This window comes from Pezoporus wallicus, unplaced genomic scaffold (genome assembly GCF_028554395.1).
Source record: "Pezoporus wallicus isolate ANWC-B61680 ecotype Strahan unplaced genomic scaffold, APGP_CSIRO_Pwel_v1 scaffold_11491, whole genome shotgun sequence".
In the NCBI taxonomy this organism is placed as follows: domain Eukaryota; kingdom Metazoa; phylum Chordata; class Aves; order Psittaciformes; family Psittacidae; genus Pezoporus; species Pezoporus wallicus.
In genome coordinates, this window is record NW_026642649.1 from 3,707,334 (window position 1) to 3,732,601 (window position 25,268).

General features: G+C 44.9%; 2 protein-coding genes across 6 annotated transcripts in view; both read right to left on the bottom strand.

The window, feature by feature from the left end:
* The window catches only part of MYRIP (myosin VIIA and Rab interacting protein), a 333,617-nt gene that overhangs the window by 52,479 nt on the left and 255,870 nt on the right, over nt 1–25,268 (bottom strand). The window lies entirely within an intron of this gene.
* Nucleotides 9,700–11,389, bottom strand: TMEM158 (transmembrane protein 158). The gene has a single exon (XM_057431595.1). It carries the CDS (start codon nt 11,121–11,123, stop codon nt 10,185–10,187), a length of 939 nt encoding a protein of 312 aa, XP_057287578.1. The 5' UTR covers nt 11,124–11,389; the 3' UTR covers nt 9,700–10,184.

The window sequence follows — 25,268 nt, forward strand, 5'->3', positions numbered from 1 at the left end:
AGATCAATTTCTTAAAATCACCGCAACGAGCATTGATTTAATTCTTTTCTGAAGCCACACTCCACACTTTAGAGCAGGCAGTGTAAGGAAGCCTCCAGCACTCTCTGTTCCTGTGCTAAGTCCAAGCCTAGAAGTATTAGTATTGCCTGCAGCAAGTTTTAGCTGAATTGCTCACACATTCCATTGCTTGCTAAATAACCGCAGCTAGAAACATGCTGAGCAAAACCAGACAGTGCAGCAGCTGTAGGAAATAAAGGCAAGAAAATGAAGATGGTCAAAGGGAAAGAACATTTTGGACCTTTTAAACCCTAATGTACGAGACAGAGTAATAGAGAGGTGAAGTATGCTTGTGTCATTGAGGGAGTCAGAGTGGGAGTTTGAAAATGGTTTATGTGCACTGTCATGAGAAATTGGTTTTGTGATGAATGTGGGATTGGAATATAAAAAGAGGTAGATAAAGCATAACAATTATTTGTCAAGTAATAGCACACAACATGTGCTTGGGAGCTTGCTGTGAATGCTTTCTGTTGCTGTAGTCCTCAGCACTGAGGCTTCTGGTATTTTAAATACATTAAAGAAATGTATTAACTCTTTGATGTTTTCCAGCTTAAGAGCACTCTGAATATCGTTGTTAGAAACTGGGATTTTAAGTAGGGGTTTTTGTCAGAAATATCATCAATATTATTCATCTTTCTATATGTAACAGAAGAAAGAGATCAATAGAGACAACTTGATAGCCATGGAGATACTAAAGACAGTGAACTATCATCTGAATCACACACAGTTTGATGGAATTAACTGGAGGATTTTCCCAAAGTGACCCTGTTCCAGTCACACAGTTACACGGGGGCTGTCCTCATGGCCATCAGCAGGAGTTACGTGCACAGATAATGGTTCTTGGGTTAGTTTTTGAAGAGCTGGATCACTCAGCACCTGTGCTTCAGGGACTTTGTTTTTCTTACACAGGTAAAGCCACTGGTTTCTGCTTCACTGTGCTCTGCACATGTAAGAAAACAGATTAGCAAATGCTGTTTTCTTCTGTACTTTATGTGGGAGTAAATCTCTGACCCATTCCACCCACAACACTTCAGTTAGCATTGGGCAGCACCATTATCCATCTTACCGGCTGAATTCAGGGAATTCAAAGTCGTCATAGGCATGAAGCATTCCACATGTAGGAGGAAAGTAAGAGCTGTCTTAACCCAGCACGGGCTGGTGCTTGTAAGTGTTATGATGGCAGTGTCAGGGGGAGAGGATATGAGTCCCTTTCAGAACTGGAGATAAGTGGCATTTTGGAGGATGAGTTTCGTCATGGGCAATCTGCTTTCCCATCAGGGTAGCTAAGGCAAACTCTATGGATTACACATTATATGCAGGGCAAAGGAGCATTCCCAGGTTATCTACAACAATTCCTAGTCAAACTCTGAAAAAAGATAATAAAACAACCTAAAAAGGCCTCAATAAAGCTGAGTATTAGTTAAAGACATCACTACAAGGCTCATACAGAATCTCAGAAGGCTTTGGGTTGGAAGGGACCTTAAAGCCCATGTAGATCCAACCCCCTGCCTCTGGCAGGGACACCTTCCACTAGACCAAGTTGCTCCAAGCCCTGTCCAACCTGGCCTTGAACACTGCCAGGTATGGGGCATTTACCACTTCTCTGAGCACCCTGTGCCAGCGCCTCAGCACCCACACAGGGAAGAGCTTCTGCCTTACATCTGACCTATACACAGGCATTCCTGAATAGCTCAGTTAAAGTTCTTTTCTGCTCGAAAAGGCTTTCAGGCTAAAACCTCATTTATTTCCTAAATTGTGAATGTGGTTTTCCTAAACTGCCCTACAAGGAAGTCTTGCAGTATTCTGTGGAGCTGTGGAGCACTGCATGGGATGGAGTGTAGTCAACGGAGGGCAAGAGGAACGCGAGGTCTGCTGGTGGTGCTCCTCTCCAGAAGCTGCCACCAGTCCAGCTTTGGTGAGAAACTGCTGCTTGTGTGAACCTGATGTAAACTTGTTCACAGTCATATCCACCATAGCTGTGCTTCCAGGGCAGCCTGAAAGGTCATGCGTGGCCAGGGGAGAGCACAGAGGCATAAGGCATCTGTCTTCATGCTCCTAACACCATACAAATAGATAGTGGGGATTGGGGTGCCATGGGAAATCACCGTGTCGGGGAAGGGATGGGGTGTTGCATGTAAACATCATGCCTCAAAGTGGGTTTCTCTGGGTTAAGAAAATGATGTGACCCTGCATCATTAAGCGCTTTACTTGTCCTGGAGGAAATGAAGAGATCTCAGGAATTCACAGTAAGTATTGCCCGAAGCAAGTAGTTTCCAGTATCCGTTTAGAAGCAACTACATTTCTGGCATAATTAGGCACAGCTCATATTCCCCAGAGAAAATGTGCTAAAACACGCAGTGCAAGAAAATAAATGAAGTAGCCCTATGATTAAATTTCCACTGGCTCCCTCCACAGCAATTTCTTCATATATTCACCTTCTAGAAAGTATTTCTTACACCCTGGGGGATTCTTTTGGATTAATGAGAATCTCTTCCAGGAACATTCATCATTTAGTAATGATTTGTTTTTAATACATCAGCTCACAGCAGCACCTTTCAATGGGAAAAGCAGTTCCAGAGAACAGATATTGCCTGGCTAAACTGTGGGCAAAATTGTGCGGAATACTTTAATTTAACAACACAAGGCTCAAACCATACCCTGAAGTGCAAAAAAGAACCCATAATGAATAAAATAATGTTCACGTTCTGCATTTTTTATTGTGCTTCACACGCTTAAAATGCCATATGGGATTTAGCTCATGAATCCTTTCCCTACCAGTATGGGAAGAGTAAATATTATTTCCTCCACAGGTAGACACAGACATGTTTTCAGAGGGCTTGAGCCTCATAAACTGTGACCTGTACACGTTTATCAGCTTATAAAAGCAGGGCTGCAGTGAGCTGGCCTGGCCACTCAGCCATTTACTACTAAAGCCAGGTTGCTACTAGACCAGCACTTGAAACATCTGCTACGTCCTCTGCTTGCACAGCCTTTCCATGTGCCATCATCCAGGGCCTTCTGTTTCTGCATTACCTTAACTGAAAAGTAATGTTTCGGACCCAGGAGTTGCATACCTGAGCTGAGTGTAACTTTAAACACTGATTCCTAAATGAGATCATTGCTCCTCTGACTGTGCAGAGGTTGCCAAGGTGTGAGACATCTACCTTTGGTTAGCAAAGGCAGGGTGAGACGCATCCCAACATTTTGATCAAGGATATGTGGGAAAGGTGGCATGTGAGGGCTCCCACGATCCATGAGATAGGGTTTTGGGCAGGCACATGAGTAGAGGGTTATTCACACACAGGTCTTTAAGGAATTAAGGAGGAAGGAAGCTCTTCAAATGCATCGATTTCTCATTTAGCAGGTGAAGACAGTAGTTTAGGGCCCCTGCTCTATGCCTGGGGCAGGGTGTGGAAGAAGTCCTGACCACAGGACATAGGTTAGGTTACCTACAGGGTGAGACAGAGACAACTTTGCACTTGGGTTTTGCCATCAGCACAAGGTTTCCTTTGTCTTATAGGTACCACAGACCAAAGGCTTGAGAGGTACAGTCTGAATGGGTGGAAAGCAGAGTGGAAAAGCAGAAGAAACTGATAGCACAGTTTCCTGGAATACTTTCTTATAGGTTGATAATAAAGACGTACTTGTGGGAAAGAGAAGTGAGAAATCTACAGACAGAAAATGTCAAGATAAAAACATGCTATGGAAAGAGAGAAGGGAAGAGGGAGATAGTAAGAAAGAACAAAGCTGAAAATGATTGCTTTTCAGTGACAGAAGACAAATGGCGTGAAGCTTTGGAGACAATGAAGACAGGGACTAAAAAGGAAAATTATGTAGGTAGTCTTTAAAATGTATGAGTGAGAGAGTACTGGCAAGACAGATAAGAATGCTATAAGCAGCATACCAGCATGTAGTCTTGTTAACAGCAGTGGCCCAGCCTGGGAAATACAGTCATACCAGCATTACTTCAGTTCAGCTGAAAAGCTTTAATGCAGTTGTGATGAACATTCCTGTGCCGGACAACGAGAAACGGGCATTTGACACAGATCACAGAAAGATAGGGTGGAAGATCCATATCCACCCCATAAAAACAACTTTTAGCATGCTTTCCTTACAACCTTGGAGAACATCTGAAGCAAAATCAGTGCATGCAGTGTACGCAGGAGAGTGCCGTGCCGTTTCATTGCTTGGTTTCCAGCAACATGTAGAGTGATTCCTTTTCTCTTTTTGTTTATGGTATAGAGGTTCCACTTCAATTTTTCCCAAGCCTCCCATGTCTTCCCAGGCTCTCATTCTCTTTTGCCTTCACTTTTGCCATTTGGCACCAAAACTGCAATCAACTATTCAAGCAAAGCACTAAAAAATTTGATTGAATGTGAAGTACGGAATCAAGTCCCTAATTCATCTCGTGTCAGCTTTCTTTTTTCTCTATGATCTTAATCACTGCCTTTTTCCTAGTTGATACTTAGCAACTTCATCGCAGAATGTGCTGGCACATTTCATCTCTTTTATGCTTTTTCTATGTCTTTTGTTGCCGGTATTCCTCCGTGCTCTTCTTCTGTAGCTCCGTTTTAACCACTTCATGTTGCTTAGCAACACCCAGAATGACACCAACAAGGTAAGGTCCCACTGCTTCTAGCGAGTGTCACCACAAAAGGGACAAAAATACAGTTTAACTTCACACTCCCAGTGAATTCACTTCCTTGTAACGGCATCCATGTCAAATCCATGTCTCATTAATCAAATGTTTTCCTATGACAGCTAGGAACAAGACGAACACACAGCAACACAGTGTTTCATAGGATATTTGGATCTTCCCGTTCTGCTCTGATATTGTTAACTTGTGGAGATAATAAGCAAGCTAAAACAAGAGATAAGGTTTTGGATTCTGGCTTTCCCAACATGCAGATCCGGAGACTCTGATTATCATATAAATGATCAAGTTTGGATCCATATCTTGGAAGACGTTTGTATTGTGACAGTGTGGGCACAAATGTAATGAAACACCATCCCGATATATCCAATCAATAACTTTAATATCCCAAATTTTCTTTGCTTTCTCCCTTGGCATAAGAGAATAGGAACAAAAAAAGGGCTAAGCTACTTCTTCAGTTGTTTGGGGGTTTTCTAATTTATAATTGTTTGGGGCAATTTGTTGGATGAGAATCACTATGAAGGTGGGACAAGAAACACAGAGCCTCATCCATCACAACCTGTTATCAACTCTAAATCATGGAAGAGATTTATCTTCCCCACAAAATCACTTTTGCAAGACGAAACACTCAAACACACTTCTGATCTTGATTGAAATGTTCTGCTTTTGAGGGGAGAAGTGGAAAGCGATGGTTTGGTTTTAAAAGGTGTTTTTATGAATCAGTTACTGGCTACAAAGACTTTTTATGTTTGGAAGTCTGAATATGTTTGAGATTTGATATTTACACAGTTACTAAAAATGTTTTTCGAAAAATCAAGACCTTTCTCTGAACTATGTTTTAAAAAATCACATTTATTCAGTAAAATTCAATAAAAATAAGTGGCATTTTCACACTAGCATCAGAACGAAGCGAATTCCCAGACTAGCAAGGACTTACATTGGAGTGAGAAATCCTGGCTCTGGCTTTATAAACTGCGTGTATAAATACCAGAGAGGAACAAGAATGTGATACCTACTCTTATATCTAGATAGAGATTCTTTGATCTTCAGTCATACAAAACTTCAATTACCTATTTGATTTCACTGGGCTTTTGTTCAGCCCCTGGGATCACGTAATGTCAGCCCTGGAGATACTTTTATTCAGCAAGCGAAGGTCACAATGAGTAATAATTACTCAGCCAACTAAGTCTTTTAATAAGGTTTTTCTAGGGCCTGGTTCAGTAGCCCTTACTCATATTGAGGGTTATTCACTGCACAAACATTGCTGCTGTTGCAGTCGTATTAATCATCGAAAGCACTAAAAGGACTAAGTCCTGAATAAGTAACAACTCTCACATTAATCCACGTATGGCAATTTTGCCCCAAACACTTCTACTTTCTGACATATGAAACTGCTATTTATTACTGATAACCTATCTAACAACAGTGTGCTGATGTAATATGCAATTATGATCATACAGTGCTACTTTTGAATATGTTTATTATGGGAAGCAATGTGGCACCAAGTAACAGCAACACTGTTTGCATGCTAAAACTACATATTTGTCTGTATACTTTTGCTTCTAATACATCTATAGATCATAACAAAGAAAATAACGTGAAGGAGATTCAATTCTGAGGTCTGAATATACAGAAAGAATATATGCCAACCTAACACTAGCACTTTACAACAGTCTCTCTCTGGAAAGAGTTCCTGGTTTCTGGAATGAAACGAAAGAAGTAAAAATCTGTAATATAGTTGCACTACATAAAAAGGAAATCAAGCAAGTGCCCCTGTTTCTAAGTACTCCTTGCTTTCCAACAATGTACATAAATAAAGTCAGGATCACTTACCAGGGAACACGATCCACCAAATAGTGAAGGAAAACCAGTGTTATGCAGTAGGACTTGTTCCTCACCATCCTTTTCCTCCCTTTTGTTTTGACATAGTTCTACACAGCAAGTCCTCTTGTACAGATGTATGCACATATAAGCATAAATATACTTACATATAAGTGTAAATATGCCCTCCCTAATAATATGAAGGGTTATATATAGCGACTAACCTGCTCTCTCGCTGACCCTGCTACCAACTGGTTTTAGGAATAAATCCAAATGAATACAAAAGGCTTAGAATCATCCCCAGCAAAGCAAGCTCCACCGCCAGTCCAAAAGCAAAGAAAGAAGACACTTCGGTCTCTGAAGTTGGCATCTAAAACCAGCTGGGGTACAGACACATCGCTCCACATCGTGCTGGGCTTGACTCTCCTGGCTTTGATTCAGATGCAATCCCCATGGATGTGGGCGAAAACTGTGTGCACCTTTTGTTACTCAAAATTATCAGTTACTTAAAGTCATAGCAGCAGCCACAGCTATGGGAGTAGGGTTACCGACGTTAGGTATTATAGCAACTCACAGTCTGCATAATGCATTTCCACTCTCTGTTCTTTACAGGAGAAACCCTGCTGCCTCCTCACTGAAACCAGAGGGTTCAGGGAGTTGGGTCCAAGCTCAGCCCTGTAGATCAGGTAATATCTGTGCCCTTCACTGAACCTTAAATGCCTCTTTAAAGCACAGAAACATGGACCATCCTCTCCCTGCAAAGCGAACATCCCTAGGCCGATGGTTACTGTGATCTAAGGAAGCACCTTCCCTAGCTTAGAAGTGCTCTTTGCGCATTGAGTCTGAGCTCAGCATACCCTGAAAATGTTGCAGTTTGTTGTATTCTGGATGAGATTTGCCTTTCAGGTTTCTTGCTTGTCTGTTCAATGCCATTCCTGTGTTTTAAACATTCCACATTTTAGCAGATTCTTACTAGTAGCTCCACTTACAAGGGTACTTATAGGACACCTATGAGCAAACCTCTCTATCTGTCCCTTCTATCACGCTGTTTAAGTGAAGTAGCAAACTATTCTGAGCGTGGCACTGTCTGTTTGCAGGGTTTGTATTCAAGCTGGTGTCGTTAGAAGTTGGAAGACACAAACCATATTGTACCAGTTTTGGCGTGCCAGCTGAGAGGTGTCTGCAAGAACTGCGAATAATAACCCTTTAATAACTGAAGCTGCCTGTTTCAGACAGCAGCACCACTCTCTTGACCAGATGACCTGTGGAGGGTCCTTCCAATCCAAACTGTTCTATGATTCTTGCTTATGTCGATGCAATTCAGAAAACCGACAGCACGTCACTAGTGAAACTAGGAGAAGCAAAACAGAGATCCCAACCTTGAGTTTAAGCACAGGCTCCCTGCTCGCAATGCACTGAAAAGGCAGCAAAACCTCCAGCAATTGTTAACCCTCTGTCTAAATGGATCTCATCCAAAAAAAAAGAAACACTGTCCCTAAGTACATCTTCATTTAAAAGATCAAATCCTTCCCTAGCAGCTCCTCTGAGGTTTATTCCACATGTAGAGCAATTCTCTTAGCATGTCTGTGCATAGAAGGACTTGCACGAGGTGGAAACAACGCTATGTTCTTCACATCAAGGAAAGAAAAACAGGGCTCTGTAAGCTAAGTGTATGACGGAAGGTCCCCTTTGGACCAACAGGTCAGATGGACACTTCTCATGGTGACTGGATCCTCTACTTTCTGATAGCAACACTACTGCAGTGTTCACTCAAGTGGTGCGCCCATTAAGAATAATAGGAAAAACAGCGGGTGCAGAGGGAGGTAGCCTGGTAACATGGATCATTTTATCATCTTGATTTATTTCTGCTGTTTGTCCATCTTTTTCTCTCTGCATTATTTTTTTTCCAGATAGCACACACATAAAACATGCATTTATTTTATTTTGTTCTCAATTAAAAAAATAGGAATCCTAAGAATTTAATCCTTGCAGACACTTCATCCAGTCATTTCCACCAGTCCATAGGGAAGAAAACATTACAAATACATCGAATAAGCCTCATGTGAGCTTGTGTATTCCTAACAAATTAAATACATTGATCTTAACAGAGGAATGAGTTCCTATTGTAAATCTTTCTCATTTAGCTCATGTTTTGCTTTGAAACTTCAGCTGGACTAACAATATCTAAGGCAAATAGAACAACTTCTCATCAGGCTAAACAGTTGGAGGTATACAACAAATGATATCTCAGGCTGTGCAGCTGTCTGCTCGGACAAGAGAGAAGAAACCTCGCACATCTTTCTTCCTTGCACACTTGCACAGTTCCTGATCAACACCTCCTGCCTTCTCTCCACCCTACAGGCTTTCTGTGAGCAACCCCATGATGAAAGAGAGGTGTGATATTTCCATGCCTCCAACAGATACACTGCATCCGAGTTGTTTTTCATAGAATCCCAGAATGGTTTGGGTTGGAAAGGACCTTAAGCTCATCCAGATCCAACCCCCTGCCACGGGCAGGGACACCTCACACTAGAGCAGCTTGCTGAAAGTCCCTGTGTCCAACCTGGCCTTGAACACTGCCAGGGATGGGGCAGCCACAGCTTCTCTGGGCACCCTGTGCCAGTGCCTCAGCACCCTCACAGGGCAGAATTTCTTCCTTATATGCAACCTGAACTTCCCCTGTTTCAGAACCCATCACCCCTTGTCCTATCACTACAGTCCCTGATGAAGAGTCCCTCTCCAGCATCCTTGTAGCCCCCTTCAGACACTGGAAGCTGCTCTGAGGTCTCCACACAGCTTCTCCTCTCCAGGCTGAACAGCCCCAGTGTTCTCTCCCGTATTTTTGAGGGACGCACTCTGTGGAAATCAATGACTTGCCCCCACACTGAAGCCATCCCACCAAGGAGAAAGCCATACTCTGTGAAGTAAATCACCTTGGAAGGTGTCTGCACAGACGTGCTCTGCATTCCACACCACACAACCTGGATACAGGTGTATAGACCTCAACCTACTGTAGGGGTCAGGTAAACACCATTCAGACAGTGGTTGGGATTCCCTTTTTCCACCATCAAACCTGGTATAACCCTCACAGGAGTTTTGCAGCCCATTTTTAGCCAAACCCTCCATCCCACCCTGGCAGAAGCAGACCAACAAAAGGCCACGGTGACTCCAGAAAGAAAACCTCTGTATTAAAAGCCAGATAACGCAGAGCTACAATAATACACACTATCTCAACTGGGAAATACAGTGTAGAAGGTTCATTAAAGTTCAGCTTCAGCATTAACAATACATATACTGCTCCAGCTCTCCATCCTGCCCTAAAGAGACTTCCCTTTCTGTAAATTAAGAAAACAAAACCACTCAAACCGTATCCATATACAAAAAGCTACCCCGACTACAACAAAGGCGGTTGGGTGGGAAGGTCTTTTATTTCCCGCGTTGATTTTTTTGGCAGCTTTTTATCTCTTTTTGTTTTTTTCTTCTGTTTTTTTTTGTTTGTTTTTTTTTACCAAAAGGTTCGTTTAAAACGGGTATTAAAGATACAAAACGAGCACACAGGAGCAGGCTCTGCTCCCCTCAGGGAAACAAGAAAAACACGACAGAGTCCGGCCCGTCGGGACACGGCGAAGAGAAGGGGAGTCACCAGGAGAGGCTACTTGGAGGTGGCGGTGGTGGTACCGGCGGAGGTGCTGCGGCGCTGCTCCATGCCGTTGGGCAAGAAGCCGGCGATGATGGGCACGGGCCAGATGAGGGCGGCCACGCTCCACACGATGATGACCAGAGTCATGAAACAAGCCACCAAGGTAGACTCGATGGGCTTGCGGTTCATCCGCCAGCCCGGCTCCCCCTTTAGCTCCTCCAGGCTGAAATCCAGGCAGCAGAAATTCAGTGGCTCGCCTTGCAGCCAGTATTGGCCGGGCTCTGCCGCCGGCGGGTAGGTCAGCGAGGAGGAGGAGGAGGAGGAGGAGGAAGAGGAGGAGGAAGAGGATGCGGCGGGGGCTTGGGGCGCGGAGCCCCGCAAGCGCCCTCCTCGCCGTCCCCGCACCCAGCTGCATCCGACGCAGAGGCGCAAGTCCTGGGGGGCTCCGCCGGCCGCCAGCCCGAGGTGCTCGATGAGCAGCGGCGGCCCAACGCGGTGGAAGGCGGCGGAGAAGAAGGCCCGCCCGTGGCTGTTGGTGGAGAAGAGCAGCAGGTCGCACTGGATGCCCAGCGGGCGGCTCCAGCGCACCAGCAGCGAGCTCAGCATCTGCCGCTGCACGCTGATATTGCAGTGCGGGTCCTCGGAGGGCTGCGGATGGGGACGCTGCTGCTGGTGTTGCTGTTGCTGCCCGGAGGAGGTGGGAGAGGAAGGGAAAGGCTCTTGGCTAGGAGCAGCCGCTGTGCCAGGGTTGGAGGTGCTGCCTTCCTCCTTGCTTGTTGCCCCGTCGAGGTCCATCTCGAGGCTGGCCAAGGAGCTGGAGGAGGAGTTGACAGCGGGCAAGAAGAGCTCTTGCTCCGGCTCCTCCTGCCCGCTGGCAGTCGGCGAGGGGCTCCAGCCCTGGCAGGGCGGCAGGCAGGCGGCCAGCAGCGCCGGGAGGAGCAGCGGCAGCATGGCATTAACTTCGAGGCGGAGAGGTGGGAGAGGAGGAAGGAGGAGCGGGAGGCTGCATCGCGCTGCCGGCTGCCATCTGGGAAGGGAGGCACCGGCGCTCTCGCCGAGAGAGCGAGAGAAAGGGAAGGAGGGTGGGGGCAGGCGAAGGGGTGGGAGCGGGGCTGGGGCTGCCGCGGCGGAGAGCCCGGAGCCTCGGTGACGGCAGCGGCTCCCCCTTCCCCGCCTCCCCCGAGCCGGCCCCGCTGCACCGCCCGGAGGGGCCGGCCCGGCTCGGGGAGAGCATTCAGGAACCGACCTCATTCACTTGACTCTATAGGAAGGGAAAATGACGGGGGAGAGGCGGAGGAAGGAGTTTGAGGTGTGCACAGAGGGTGCAGTGGAGGGGCCCTTCCAGCGGTGCTCTGCGAGTGCCGACTCAGCCCCGGGATCTGCTCCTGGGCTGAGGCACAAGGCATCCCGCAACCAGTCCCTGTAGCAAAGATGTAAACGTGGAAGCTTATTACAAGGACCACTGTGAGATTTGGCTGCTTTTTCAGGAAGGCTGCTTTATAAGCATGGCGCTTTATAATCAAGCTATGTACTCCAGCTTGATTCATCACCTTGTGCTATAGACACAGGTTGAGGCTTTTGGTCTTGTAACACGTGGAGCCTCGCGGAGGGACAGAAGTGCATGAGACAAATGATAAACGTTCCTTAGCCTTTACTTTGGGCAGAGGGTGGGGTGGAGTTACATTTTCCTGACAAGCATCCATAACTGAGACGCTCTTCTTTGCCTTTGCAGCTCATTTTTGACAAATACAGATGCAAAAGGGAGATGTGAACACGAAACCTAAGCTTTCCCAAGTACATGTGGGACAATCGATGTAAAGAACTCCATAAGGTGTTCCTCTGAGGCTGGCATTGATCCCACATCATACATGGTCCCACGTCAAGCAACACATGGGCGAGTTCTCACGTGGAGAATGAGTTCCTGTAGTATCACGCTCAAGTCTTTCAGGTAAATGAGGGTAGAGAGTAAGTTTTACACTTGCTATAATTCAACAAATATGAAGCTAGAGAGTCAGTTTTCTTTCAAAACCCATGCCACAACAAAAGTCAGAGTGGTTTGCCTTCTATTTAAGAGATCTGAGCACCAAAATGGACTTGTGTTTAGTCCCAAGGGTATTGTCTACCAAATGCCTATAGTTTGGCTAGCGTTTTAGTTGGGTACAGAGAAACATGCCTAATGAAGCGTTCAAAGCAAGTGGCCCCGTTCCCATTCTGGGTTTTTGCTTAGATGTTACAATACAGTTGTTTCATCATTCAGTGCCGTTTCAATGTCTTTTATTTAAGAGTCCCCTAATACTTTTTACTGTCCTTTGAATGTGTCTCTACATGCATCTCCTGATGTTCTTTGTCATATCCACAGACTCATGCATTAGGTGTGGCTGTAAGTTTTTCCGTTGTATTGTGTCTACAGACCCCAAACCAGATTAAGAGAGGGCCAGTGTGTAGCAAATCAAGCCAAAACTGTGCGAGCACTCCGGGCACAAATAACCTTGCATTGGGCTTTTGGCACAAAGAACCTGGAAATGAAGCTAAGCCTCATAAATAAGATTTAGCTCCTGAACACTGTTGCAGTATGTGGGTGGCGAATGTTCTCAGGCAGAGCTTCAGTTCTTCTGGTCTCAACTCCCAGCACCCGGCTGAATGCAATCAGGGGGATTTGTGAAGGAGTCAGTCTGGGGAGGGAGAGTGGAGCTAGGAAAAATAACCGGCCATTTAGCATTATTGAGACTACCCCAGCAAAGAACCAAAGAAGGGCAACTTATTTCAGGTTGGAGAGGCATGGGTGCCTCATATCTATTCCTCTTCATCAAGGAATAATTGAGCAAGTGGGTAGAAGAAGTGGAAAGGATGCTGCATTATTGGTTGATAGCCACTGTCCAGCAGGGCCCTTTGGACAGATTTCATTTTTAGGTCTATCAGATATAATTAATCTCTGCGTGGATTCAGTCATTCAAAGAGGTAGCAGCACACTAGAAAACTCGTTAGAAGTAGTATTAATAGATAGCTCTGTTCTGTGGCTTCCAGCCATAAATCTCAAAGAACAAAGTAGTTTCGTGGCTGGGGAAGCTGAAGCATAAAGAAAGCATGGGCCAGCCAAAGGGGACCTACAAGTCACGGGCAGATCAGGGCATAGGTTTTGTAGGTTTGATTCTATAGCTATAACTGGAACTTTAATATGCACTGTAGGTCACAGCAGCATTTTTCAGTGTGGTAGAGGAGGTGTGAAGTGGGCTATGATGATAACATTTTAGAAAGGAATAATGAGGTATCAAGACAGTAGGAGTTTCATGAGACAGAGTGCAGAGCTTTGGGGAGGATAAAGACTAATGATAAGGGGCAATCAGAATCTGTGAGAGTTGTTTCAATGTCATTTGAACTAAACCTTTTTATTAAAGTATAGCTTGGAGAACTACTTCAAGTCAGATGAAATCAAGAATAAGCATTTCTGCCCAAGTGCCATTAAAATTGCTTCCCATGAGGGTGCTGGCTTAGATCATGAAGTCTCACTGCAGCTTCTAGAAACTGACCCTAAGCAGGTATAGATTCCAGAAGGAAATCTGCAATTGCATTCAAGTCAAAAGCTTGTGAGCCTCAAGCAGTGTTTCTCGACTCAGCAAACTTTAGTCAATATGCACTGAGGAAAGAGAATAACTGGAACCGTTCTTGGCAGAGGATGTGCTTCTGAGATTGTCATTTCTGAAGGGAGTTGCATGTGGGAGAGAAGATGGGACAGTAGTAAAGACCTGGATACCCAGCTCTAACATCACAGGGGTATTTGCCTGTGGAAAGACACGTACTGACAATTACAGGAGAAAAGATGTTAGGAGCAAATAGGTAGAGTGATGCAGTGCTGATCTCTGTTGAAGTGCCAGGTAAATGAGGAGGATTTGACAGCAGCTGAAAAGGGAGGTATTTGAGTCCTCTCAGAAAAGAGCAGTTTCAGTTCTGTGAAAGAAGTAGGATCCAATCGTGCTGGGGATTGTTCTAAGAGACAGATTTACTGCCAGTCAAGGAAAAATGTTTCTGTCATATAATTTAGAAGGCCAGTTTGGGTAATGGTTTCACAGCTGATGTGTGGGGAGAAGCTCGCAGTAAGCTGATCATATGATGGCTGTAGAATATGCTCTTTGAAGAGTCATTAATAATCACTGGGTTGCTGGTTGAGGAAGGAGCTATGGGATGTTTCGTACTGCCCACTGATGCGTTTCTTTGATTGTGAACTCAATGATCAGAACCTTCTCTCTCCTTTTTAACCATAGACTCATGGAATGGTTTGGGTTGGAAGGGACCTTCAAAGCTCATCCAGTCCAACCCCTGCAATGAGCAGGGACATCTTCAACCAGATCAGGTTGCCCAGAACCACATCCAGCCTGGCCTGGGATGTCTCCAGGGATGGCTCATCCACCGCCCCTCTGGGCAACCTGTGCCAGTGTTTTACCACCCTCATTGTACAGAGTTTCTTCCTCCCATCCAGCCTGAATCTCCCTCTTTTAGGTTAAAACCATCACCCCTCATCCTAACCCTAAAAAGTCTCTCCCCATCTTTCTTATAGGCTCCTTTTGGTATTCTTCTGTATTTGCCAGAAATTATTTATGATGAAACACTTAAAGGCTACTGATACATCTGCAATGAATAATAGAAGCTGGTTGGACTAAGTGGCTTGCTACTGCTACATCATGTCAGAAAGATTTATCCACAGAGAACAGAGATCACGCGCTCTACAGAGCAAGTCAGGGTTCTGCACCACCCTTTATATGAATAGCAGAAGCCCAGACAAAGGGAACAGCCAGTTGGCAAACAGGCTGACAACAAGGGCACAGTCTCTCCGGAGAAGTCAACACATCTATCTCAGCAAAGACACTAAGCTTGTCATTTTACATGCATTTCTATCTGCAGCAGATACTGCTTCCACACCACCCTCTCAGTTATACAAACAGACATCCCTGAAGCCCTGAAACAGCCCATGTCAAAGAGCTGGGACACATGACTGCTATTTTAAAATGCCTTTGGCATACATGCCCTTTTTCAGTAAGATACCAAAGACATTTTCAGCCCAGCCTTAACCCCAGTGTTTAACCCCTTATCCAAATCATCTGCAAAAAGCTGTACCTGTGTAGCTGAGGGCATGAGGCAAGGCGGCAGGGAAAGGGAGAGGGTTTGAGCAGCAGGGCTGTTTAGCCACTGCATGTCAAGATGGGCTCTAGCGATGTTTCTACAGTCTGCAAACGTTATGGCTGAAAGAGCGTGGACCAAGAGAAAGTCACTGCCATCAGGAATCCAACAGAAGTACTGAAGGAGTTATCCATGGCAATTACTACAGAATCTAATCCAGCTGCAAATATGGTTGCGAGCAATCAGGAGACCATTGCTCTCTACAAGTGCCTGAGAGGAGGTTGTAGTGAGGTGGGGTCGGTCTCTGCTCCCAGGGAACAAGGGACAGGACAAGAGGAAACGGCCTCAAGCTGCACCAGGGCAGGTTTAGATGGAGCTGAGGAACAATTCCTTCCCCAGAGGGTGTTCAGGCATTGGACCAGGCTGCCCAGGGCAGGGCTGCAGTCACTGTCCCTGCAAGTGTTCACACAGCGTGGAGACGAGGCCTCAGTGCCATGGGTTAGTGGTGGCCTTGGAGTGCTGGGAATGGTTGGACTGGGTGAGCTTGAAGGGCTTTTCCAGCCTGGTTCATTCTATGATTCTAAATCAAGACCCTTCCCATCACTGTCAATGTACAAGCATAATCAAAAAGAGGGGAAAACCAGAAATGTCTTAAGCACACACACACAAAAAAAAAGATGGAACAATTAAAACCAAATTATTCATCTTCAATAAAAAGAGCAACTTTGGGAATTGTTCAGCAGCTGCATCAGCCAAAACAGGCACATGGACAAAGTGACAGCATCACAAGAGCATTCACCTTCTCAAGAAAATACACTGAAGGGAGCGCTGATAGCTGTTTCCAAGGAAATTATGGCTACATGTTGTGTAAGGAGAGGAGTGAAGGGGACGTGGGTTTAAGATTTTATTTTGTTTTTCATTGCCCTCCAGAAGAGAGCTGCCTCAGAGAGATGTCAGTCTGGCTGGTGAATGCTTACACAGCTTACAAAGAGAATGACATGACTCCATGCTCCTTTGGAAATGCTGGTGACCAGAGGAGTGACTGGGGAGAATCTAAGAGCAGCCAGACCTACATCAGAATTACAAAGAACAGAATAAAGAATAGCAATAGACATAAACCCACATCCGTTTTAGGAAGTCTAACACACTGTTTCCATGCTTCCATCTGGAAAACAAAGGAACTGTAAGGTAATATAAATCTGATGTAGGTGGGAAAGTGCTTAACTTTATGAAGTAAGACACAACTGACATTAACTAAAAGCTGTGATTTGGCCAAAAGCCTTCCTATTTCTCCCATAGGAGAAAATAACCCCCCTAACCCTTCCTTGTTTCCTTATGTTAATGAAATGGCATCAGAATTGATTTGTACTGAAAGGCCACAATAAGGTCTCCCCCCCACCTATGCGTGGGTAGATGGGACCGCACATCAGCTCAGAGGTGCTTCTGCAGGCAGGGTGCGCCTCACCCAACATCGGCAGCAGAGCGGGCACCCTCAGGGGTGCGAGGGCACCTCGCTGCCCACAACTTGAACCCCCTCTTGGTGGGAGCTCATAGCATTGGAAACGGGCAGGGGAAAACGTTCGAGTGAGGGGTAAAGCGAAATAACGCCCCGCAGCAGCAACAGCGGCTCCCGCATTGACTGCTGCCCGCAGCACGTCAAGCCGGGTCCATCCTCCTTGCCGGGGCGGAGGCAGTGGCCAAAGACAGCACGGGATGGGATGGGATGGGCTGGGATGGGACGGGATGAGCCAGGAACCGGAACCCGAGCTGTGCTGAGCCATGCTGAGCTGGGATGAGCCATGCAGAGTCGTGCCGATCAGAGCAGGTTGATTTAATGATGCTATGATTGTTCAGAGCATCAGGTGATGTCAATCAGATAAAAGGCCTTCAGGATGAGGGCTCTGCATGCTTTGAGGAGTACCCAGGAGCTGACATCCAGAACTCCATTAGACTGTGTGTTATGCTGGAACAGACTAAAAAGACTGCTTCAAATCTAAAGATAAGTGTGAAATATATGCAGAGAATGCTAAAGGGAATGTATTAATAGACTTTCAGAGCTTTTTTTTGTAGAATGCTTTTTGTAAGTTGAAGCTTTTAGACAAAGATCAAAAGGAAACAACAGGAAAAGAAGAATCTGTAGGAATGGGTGTGAGAGAGAAGTAATCCAAAGAGCAAAGCTTGTGCCTCCACAGCTGAAGGTGGTCTTAGAACAAAACCAGACTGGCTTAAGGTAATCACAGAACATTAAAACCCCCTATAATATAGATTGGTGGGATCTAGTTAGCCTAAAAAGAGTGATGAATGCAGTATTTTCATGTATTCTGTATATACAATGAAGTCTTTAAAATGGGTTTTGTCCTGAAGCAGTGTTCTAGAAAGACTGGATTCGTGTTTCTTGGCTAGGTTCCCACTTGCAGGTTGAATAAGACTCTCACTCATGTGAGACTTCCAGCTGAACTTCTAAAGCTTAGGCAAGATTCAGCTTTGGACTGTATTTCTTTTGCCTCATAACTACCACACTGTAACTATAACCTACTTTGCTTTCGACTTGTTTCACCAGTAAACCTATCAAAAGTTGAAGCTTGGCTGAAACTGGCAAATTTAGATCTCATTTGTGGATAATGAATCCAAATTAATGCATTAAACGGTGTGTGGAGGCAGAATTGAGAGCCCAACAATAAGCCATTTTTAAGAAACCTCAGGTAGGGTTAAAGGGCAATCAAACACCTTCATTCCCACCAGAGCAGGACTCTTCCTACCAGCTTGCTAAAGGCCATTGCAGGGTGGGTTTGACAAGGTGCCAACCTTTGTGTGTGCATGAAGAACAGATGTATTGAAAACCTGAGTGATCCTCAGGGCTCTGGGCAAGCCCCGACATGCCCCAGCTGTTCTGGAAGGAAAAGAGATGCCAGCTGAAGCAGTAGTTGTTTAGTGCCGATGCTGTGGAGGTACTAAGGACGCTAAAACCTTTTGTGTGATTACATATTAAATTGCTCCAGAAAGAGCATTCCTTAATGAGTGGTTTGTGAGTTTGTCCTTGGAAAACCTAAATGTTTACTACAACAATACATTGAAAAACAGCTCCCTGGGAAGCAGTTGCTTGAGCACATACTCTGAGTGTTTCCCAGGCTGTTCTGAACATGGCCCTAGGGCTTGCCTTTGCTGTTATTTGTCTCTGTATAGGAAAGAGAACTCTGGTATTAGCCTGCACTAAGCAGATGTGGGTCTGGCATTCCCATGAGGTTTAAAACCCAGGTATAAAATACAACACTTTGCTTCCCTAGGAAACTGCAAGACAGAAGACACACAAACAAGACATTGTTGGTGACAGTCTGTACCCTAAAGAGCTTTTCCATAAAACAAGAGAATCAGAGTTCAAAGGAGAGGGTGTGATTCAGCTCCTGTGTGCAGCTCCTTAGCCAGCCTGAAGCCCTGAGCATCCTCTGCCTTGCTGCTGTTAGTTGGTGCTTCAGTGCTATGTGGTACATGACAGAGACGTTGTAAAGGAGCCTACACGGGGACTTTACTGGTTTTTCTGTAGGTTTTTGTTCCCAGTAATAAAGGGAAATGTAGAATCCAGAAGCAGAAATGGAGGCTGCAGTTGACAAAGAGAGGTGGGTGGAAGGATAACAGAAACCAGGACTGGTATGAGTATGGTATGGTATTGAATTGTGAAGGGTTCTGGAAGTGAGAACAAGGAGTTTGCATTTGCAGTAGTGGAAGAGGAGGAAAACTGTGGAAAACTCAGTGATGTGGCCAAATGAATGAACTTGGGATGATTCCAGGTGCTGTAGCCAGGCCAGAGAAGAGATTACAGTAGGAAAGATGCACATGTCTTGGCTAGAACTTCTGGCTGAGACAAGTCATGACACTTTGGGAATGCACACACATGAAACAAATCAGTAGCTTTAAAGCACAGCAGTACCAACATCCTCAGTAGCATTATCAGTAAAAACTTAACTCTTCCCTGCCTCCAGACTGTGTCAACACCCTAGACTGGGGCTTCCAGAGCTGCCTGTAGCTGTTGGTGTGCAGAAGCAGAGACCCTTGAATCCTCAAGGAGCACTCAGGTACCACTTACAGTGGTCTGCATACGACGCATGCCCCTGTTTGAGCCCCGTTGTCTGCTGTGTCCCTCCTCCAATGAGACACTCCTGCTGTACATCAAAACAGGAAAAGAGATTTATCTGCCTCCGTGAGTCAGCAGAACCACATTAACTCTTCCTGGAAGTGTCGATGCCAGTGAATGGGGCTGAGTCATCCCAGCAGCCTCATGCCCACCCATTCCTCCAGCTGGGAAGCAGCCCTAAAGTGTCAAAGAGAAGGTGGGTACATTTCCCATTCCACTCCGCAGTCCAGCATCAGAATTACTTGCAAGCCAGCAGACAAGCTGAGTCTCGACTGAGAGATTCACAAACCTGTTTCTGGGTTAGATAGGAACCAGACTGAAAAAGAATCAGCATGTGCCTTGTTTCTAGGGAACTCGCTAGCTCACACTGCTTATTCTCCCAGCAATGGCCACAATCGGTATCACAGTTGTGTGAGCCAATATTAGGCACTCAGACCCCAAGACTGGTGCTCGGACATCTCTGTTATGCCTTTGCTAAGCTGGAGTAGCTTCATAAAAGTCAAGGGAATCAAAGCTGCAGTTCCTAACTTCTAAAACACTTCTTGTCCTCATCCAGGAAGTCACCCGAACAAGGAGAGTGATTGCTTTCAGCAGGACCATTGCCCTCACAAATGCTACTCTGTATGGTACCAAGGACTGAGTCCTTATTGCAGTGGTACACAAGTAAGAACAAATGCTGTTTCAGCCTTTAAAACCGATCCCTGGAACAAGCAGCAGAGGAACACAGGCTCTTCAGAGACAACGATTTTCTATTCTCATGCAAATGCCCCCAGTGTTCCGAAGCAGAAGGAGATGCTTAGCAAATACATGCATTATGAACAGCTTTCTCTCTAAGAGATCGATATCCACTCAGCATTGCCTCATCTTTACATGAACTAATAATCCCAAGTAAGTAGGAAATACAGCCTCTGATGCTATGTGCCTGTTCTGCACTGAAATGGCCAGGTTTAGAAGGTATGCCTGGATTTTTACTAGATCTTGAGTCTGCAGATTAGGGGGGTGCATATCAGTCCTCAGGTGTGCACCTTAAATTAGTCGGTGGGATTTCTTGCTCAGACCATTACATCAAATGCTGCTGTTTCCAATATTATAAGGCAATCTGTCACCCACATCATTGCATTTGCCCTTAGCCCTTTTTACTATGTCATTGTAAAGCACCCAGCCTTTTTATCTTCTCAGAGAGACTGGTAGGTGGCAATCTGTCATAACCATATTCAGGCTCTTTTTCTCGAGTTCTACCTATGAATGAATCTATTGTTTCTCTTCTCACTTATACCCATGTGCTATGGTCTATCCAGACTAATCCTGCTGCAGCTGACAATCTGCACTGGTAGAAGTGCACAGTCCCCTGGTTTCCAGGCTCTAGGGTGCATGTCCCAAACCCCATAGGAGGACTCAGTTATGAGCAGGTGACATAGGCATGTTTGTGCTTTTGGTCACATCCATTGTACCCAGATAAAACCACAGAGGTGAAAATAGGATTTTTAAATAATCCCCTGAATTCTTATTGCAAGTCAGGAACATTGAATTGGTCTCGATGAGAATTCCATGTGCAATGCCAGTCAGGGATGCTTACCACTAGAATAAAGAGGATAATCTGATAGAGAGTTTATAATACTTAACTAGCCTGGTGCCTCATGAGAATATTATCCCTATTGTATTGACTATCTGAATATTGAATTAACTTTCATCCCTGCCATAAAATACTCACTGGCTACATTTTCTTCCTCATGCCAGATCAGTAACATCTGCAAGCAGCATGTTAGATCAGAATCTGCTTTCCCAGCTTTGCTGAATATGTACAAGTACAATGCCAGAAGAGAAAGGAGTATCTTCATCTCTCAGCACAGGGAAGCAGAAATGCTCAGAAGTATGATTAGGATTACCTGAGTACCCTGGTTTAGAATTTCTCCAATTTCCTTTCCATTAACTTTAGTTTATGCTTTTGCCATTTGATTTTGGTTTGTATCTCTTGACACTGCTGAGGCACACATCCCTGCCTGCAGTTACACACACGGCTCTTTGTGCTACAGAGTGATAGATGCCAATCCACTGCTCATGGCTTTTGACGTGTCTTTGAATTGATGTCAGAGCCTTAAGTTTTACACCCAGAGCCATGCAATATACACAATATGAATATAACTTTTCAGAAACCCCCATCATTCATCTTGGATTTTCATCTGTTTTCTATTAGGGTCTGTTCTCATCCCTGTGCAGTTTTGTTTTCTACTATGCTGATTGATGGATGATAAAAAACCTTCCTCAGAAGCCTGAACCTTGACTTACGTACTTAGAAGTTATAGAACCTTCCCCAGGCAGCACTGGTTTTCTGCCTGCAGTATCTGAACTGGTACTGCAAGTCCTCCTATGTCTTGTAGCCATCAGCTCTGAAACAGCGCAACTCCAAGTTAGTGCCTTTTACTATGTAAAATGACCATTACAGTTTATTGTCACTTTCTGCTAGCCCCTCTGCTTAAATGGCCATACTGGATGCCTGGTCCTAGGAGACAGGAAGCCCAGATTCAGTTTAGGGACATTTTTATCTCACTTCTATTCTCCCTGCTTCTGGCCTGCAAATAGGAAGACAGATTTGATATGTTGGCGGTGACAAGAAGGATGCTGCCGAAACGTTGAGTGGAGGTAGCTGCTTGTTAAACTGGCAGTTCAATAAGAGGAAATACAGAGCTTAGTGACACATGTTAACCCAAACCCCCCCAAAACCAAGAGATTGGTGTCTTGCAGAGAAAATCACGTTATAGGGAGAAAATTAGGAAGAAGCACGGAGCTTCAGCCTCAGTCTGCCAGAACTCCTGTTTTTCATGAGGTTGGAGGAGGTGGATATTAGACTCTCCAGCTGTTCTCCCTGTTGTCAAGTACCCCAGTAGCTGCTTTTCTCTAGAGATTTTACGAATGCTGATGCTATTTTTGGTGCATAATTTTATACCCTTGAGCACACACGTAAGGAACAAAAATGAGTTTAATAAACAGGACTCACTGAGGCTCTGCTGATTAGTGAAGATGAATATGGTTAACTGTTTAGCATTGCTTTCTTATTCCAAATAGCGTCTTTAGCATCAAACACTGACATGAACCACTATACAGATTTCCCCAGTGGTAAAATCACATTATATCATGTAAGCAAACTGTCCATACAGCTCAGATCTGAGGCTTAACTGACACAGAAGCCCTTGTGCACAGTGGGATTTCTTGTGTCACTGTTGAAAAGAGGAACTTGAAGTATGCTTGAAAATGACATCTTCAAAAGCGAAGTGCAAAAGCCGTTTCAAGGCAGTGGAGCTTCTTATTTACCACAGTCAGCACTGGTTTGAACTGAAGCCTCTTCCACAGGCAATTCTGTCATTAAATGAATGAATGGGGTTGGACTGGATGATCTCCAGAGGTCCCTTCCAACCCTGATGATTCTGGGATCCTGTGACTGTAAAACCATTCTGAAGTAGAACTGAAAAGAGAAATTCCTCAGGAATTTCACATTCTAAAGAAATCCGTTCCAAACTCTTACTGTCTGCATTTTAAAGAGTTGGCTCAATATTACCATGTCAATAACAAAAAGCTATTTTGTGCCAGCCGTACTATCTTGATTCATTTTGCTTAGACTTTTCATCACATTAATGTCTGATACGTTACGTATCTGCAATATTGCTTTTATATATATTGTATTATGTAACACAAACACAGAATCTCATACATACAAAGCCAGTATCGAGCAATAACTTCAAAAGGGGTTGTATTTTATTAAACCAAGCATTTCTACAAGATCACAAACAAATCGAAAAGGGAGAGAGTTCAGTTTTCATCGTTGAAAACTGAACTGGAAAGTGGCAAGTTGTCACAGAATGGGTTGATATCAACACAGTACATTTGGTACCAACCTTTCAGGCCAGGCCTTTGGCTCATTTACACCCCAAACATTGCCCTGATGATTAAGGCTGTTGGAAAAACCTCTTGTGGAGATTTCACTTCGGGTCACTCACAAATGGTCAGATTCTTCTAGCCCTCCTAATGTACGGTTTCCAATGTGCCAGGGCTACAGAAAGGGAGGAATCTGAATGCTAAAGAATCCATTCAAAAAGCCAGCTTTTCCTTTGAATGCAACATTTACATCAACATCATCCTGTTCGTTTTGACAGAGTTATTTCTGATTAAACACATAGGCACGGAGAGGCTTGAGACCATACATTTCATTGCAGCATTCACCTGCTGAAATAATGGTGTTCTCCTTGATTTCAGCAGTAATTTGGGGGTCACGTTTTTCAGCTCCTGGAGACTGCTTTTGCAGTCAAATCCATTGAAAAAGTATTTGCTTCATGGAAAGTATTTGCTCCCAAGACCCGTGGGGACTGTCAGCACAGAATGAACAGCTCCAGGAGCTCAGCGCTGGAGACCATCACTGTTTAAATGCCTGCTGTATGACTGCACCAGGATCCATTCAGCTCGCTGCAAAGGAGTTACAATAGGCACTAGAAAATCTTATGGATGATAACTTTGGCAATGTTCTTGTGTATAGGTAGTCCACAAAACTATTCCAAGAGTTGAAAGCCTGTACCTGAGGCAGGATGATACATATATATACATATACATATATATGCATACACACATATCTGCAGTATATATAGATAATATAAAACATGAAAATTTCTCTTTCATTTTCCCATTGAGTTTTCTATAAAAGCCAGACTCAGACATACACTGAGCAATGTTGAAGCCCACTGTAACCACTGAGCTCTTAATGGGAGGCAGTTCCTGGCCCTCCATATCCTGTCTCCAACGTAAGTCTAGTGCGTGGCCCTCAGAAGAGGCCCTGGAGTGAATCCCAGTACTTTGATCAACCTGTCTGGTCAGTGGACAGAACAGGGTGCTTTCCTCTGCCACTGCCTCCTGCAACTTCAACCTGTGACTGCAAGCACCTGGGAGTATGTCCTGCATTTTGGTCTATGTAAGTTCACAGAAGCATAGAATAACTTGAGTTGAAAGGGACCACTGTACCCAACCCTCCTGCTCTAATCTGTGTCAACTACAGCAGGTTGCTCAGGTCAATGTCTGGTCAGGTATTGAACATCTCCAAGGAAGAAGACTCCTCAGCCTCTCTGGCTAATCCGTGCCAGTGCTTGACCACCCGTATTTAAATGGAATATCCTGAATTGCAGTGTGTTCCTGTTGCCTCTTGTCCTTTAACTGGAAAACGCTGTGCTACAACTCAGTGGATATCACTGCAGCACCTGGCACAGTAAGAACTAAGTTTGGGGGTGCCCCTGTAGTAAAAAACCAGAGCGATAGCAGTAAGTTATTCAGGATTTGTCTCCACATCATTCCCAAAGGCTTCAGGTTCTTCTTAATTAAACTGAATAATGCCATAGACATTGCTTGAGATGGCCTCACTGTTGATGGAGTGGGAACTAGGAGTACCACCACCAGGAACAGCATCAACCTCCTTGGTTGCTGGAGCTCCTTCTGTGCACCCAGAGGCGAGGCAGGGAGCCAACAACAAAGTGAGGCTCAGGCACTGGAGTAACAATACCGGCATGGGGCAGGAGACCTTCTGCTGGACGCTCGCAGCCCGCTCTGGGGCTCTGCAGAGTGCGTGGGCTCAGTTTTCCTCTCCCCCCATCCTTTGCCTGAAGTTTGACATAAAGTTGAAACTCAGCTTTACTTGTCAGGAAAGAATGAAATGATCCCTAAGGTTAGCAAAGCACTCAGAGACTCTTTGGGAAGAAATGTGCTATGTAAATAGAAGCTGATTCCTAGAGGTTATTAATAGATATAGCTGCAAAAGTAATGTGCAAACTACAAAGGAAAGATCATTCTGAATTAAATTACCATAATTTTTTTCATTGCTG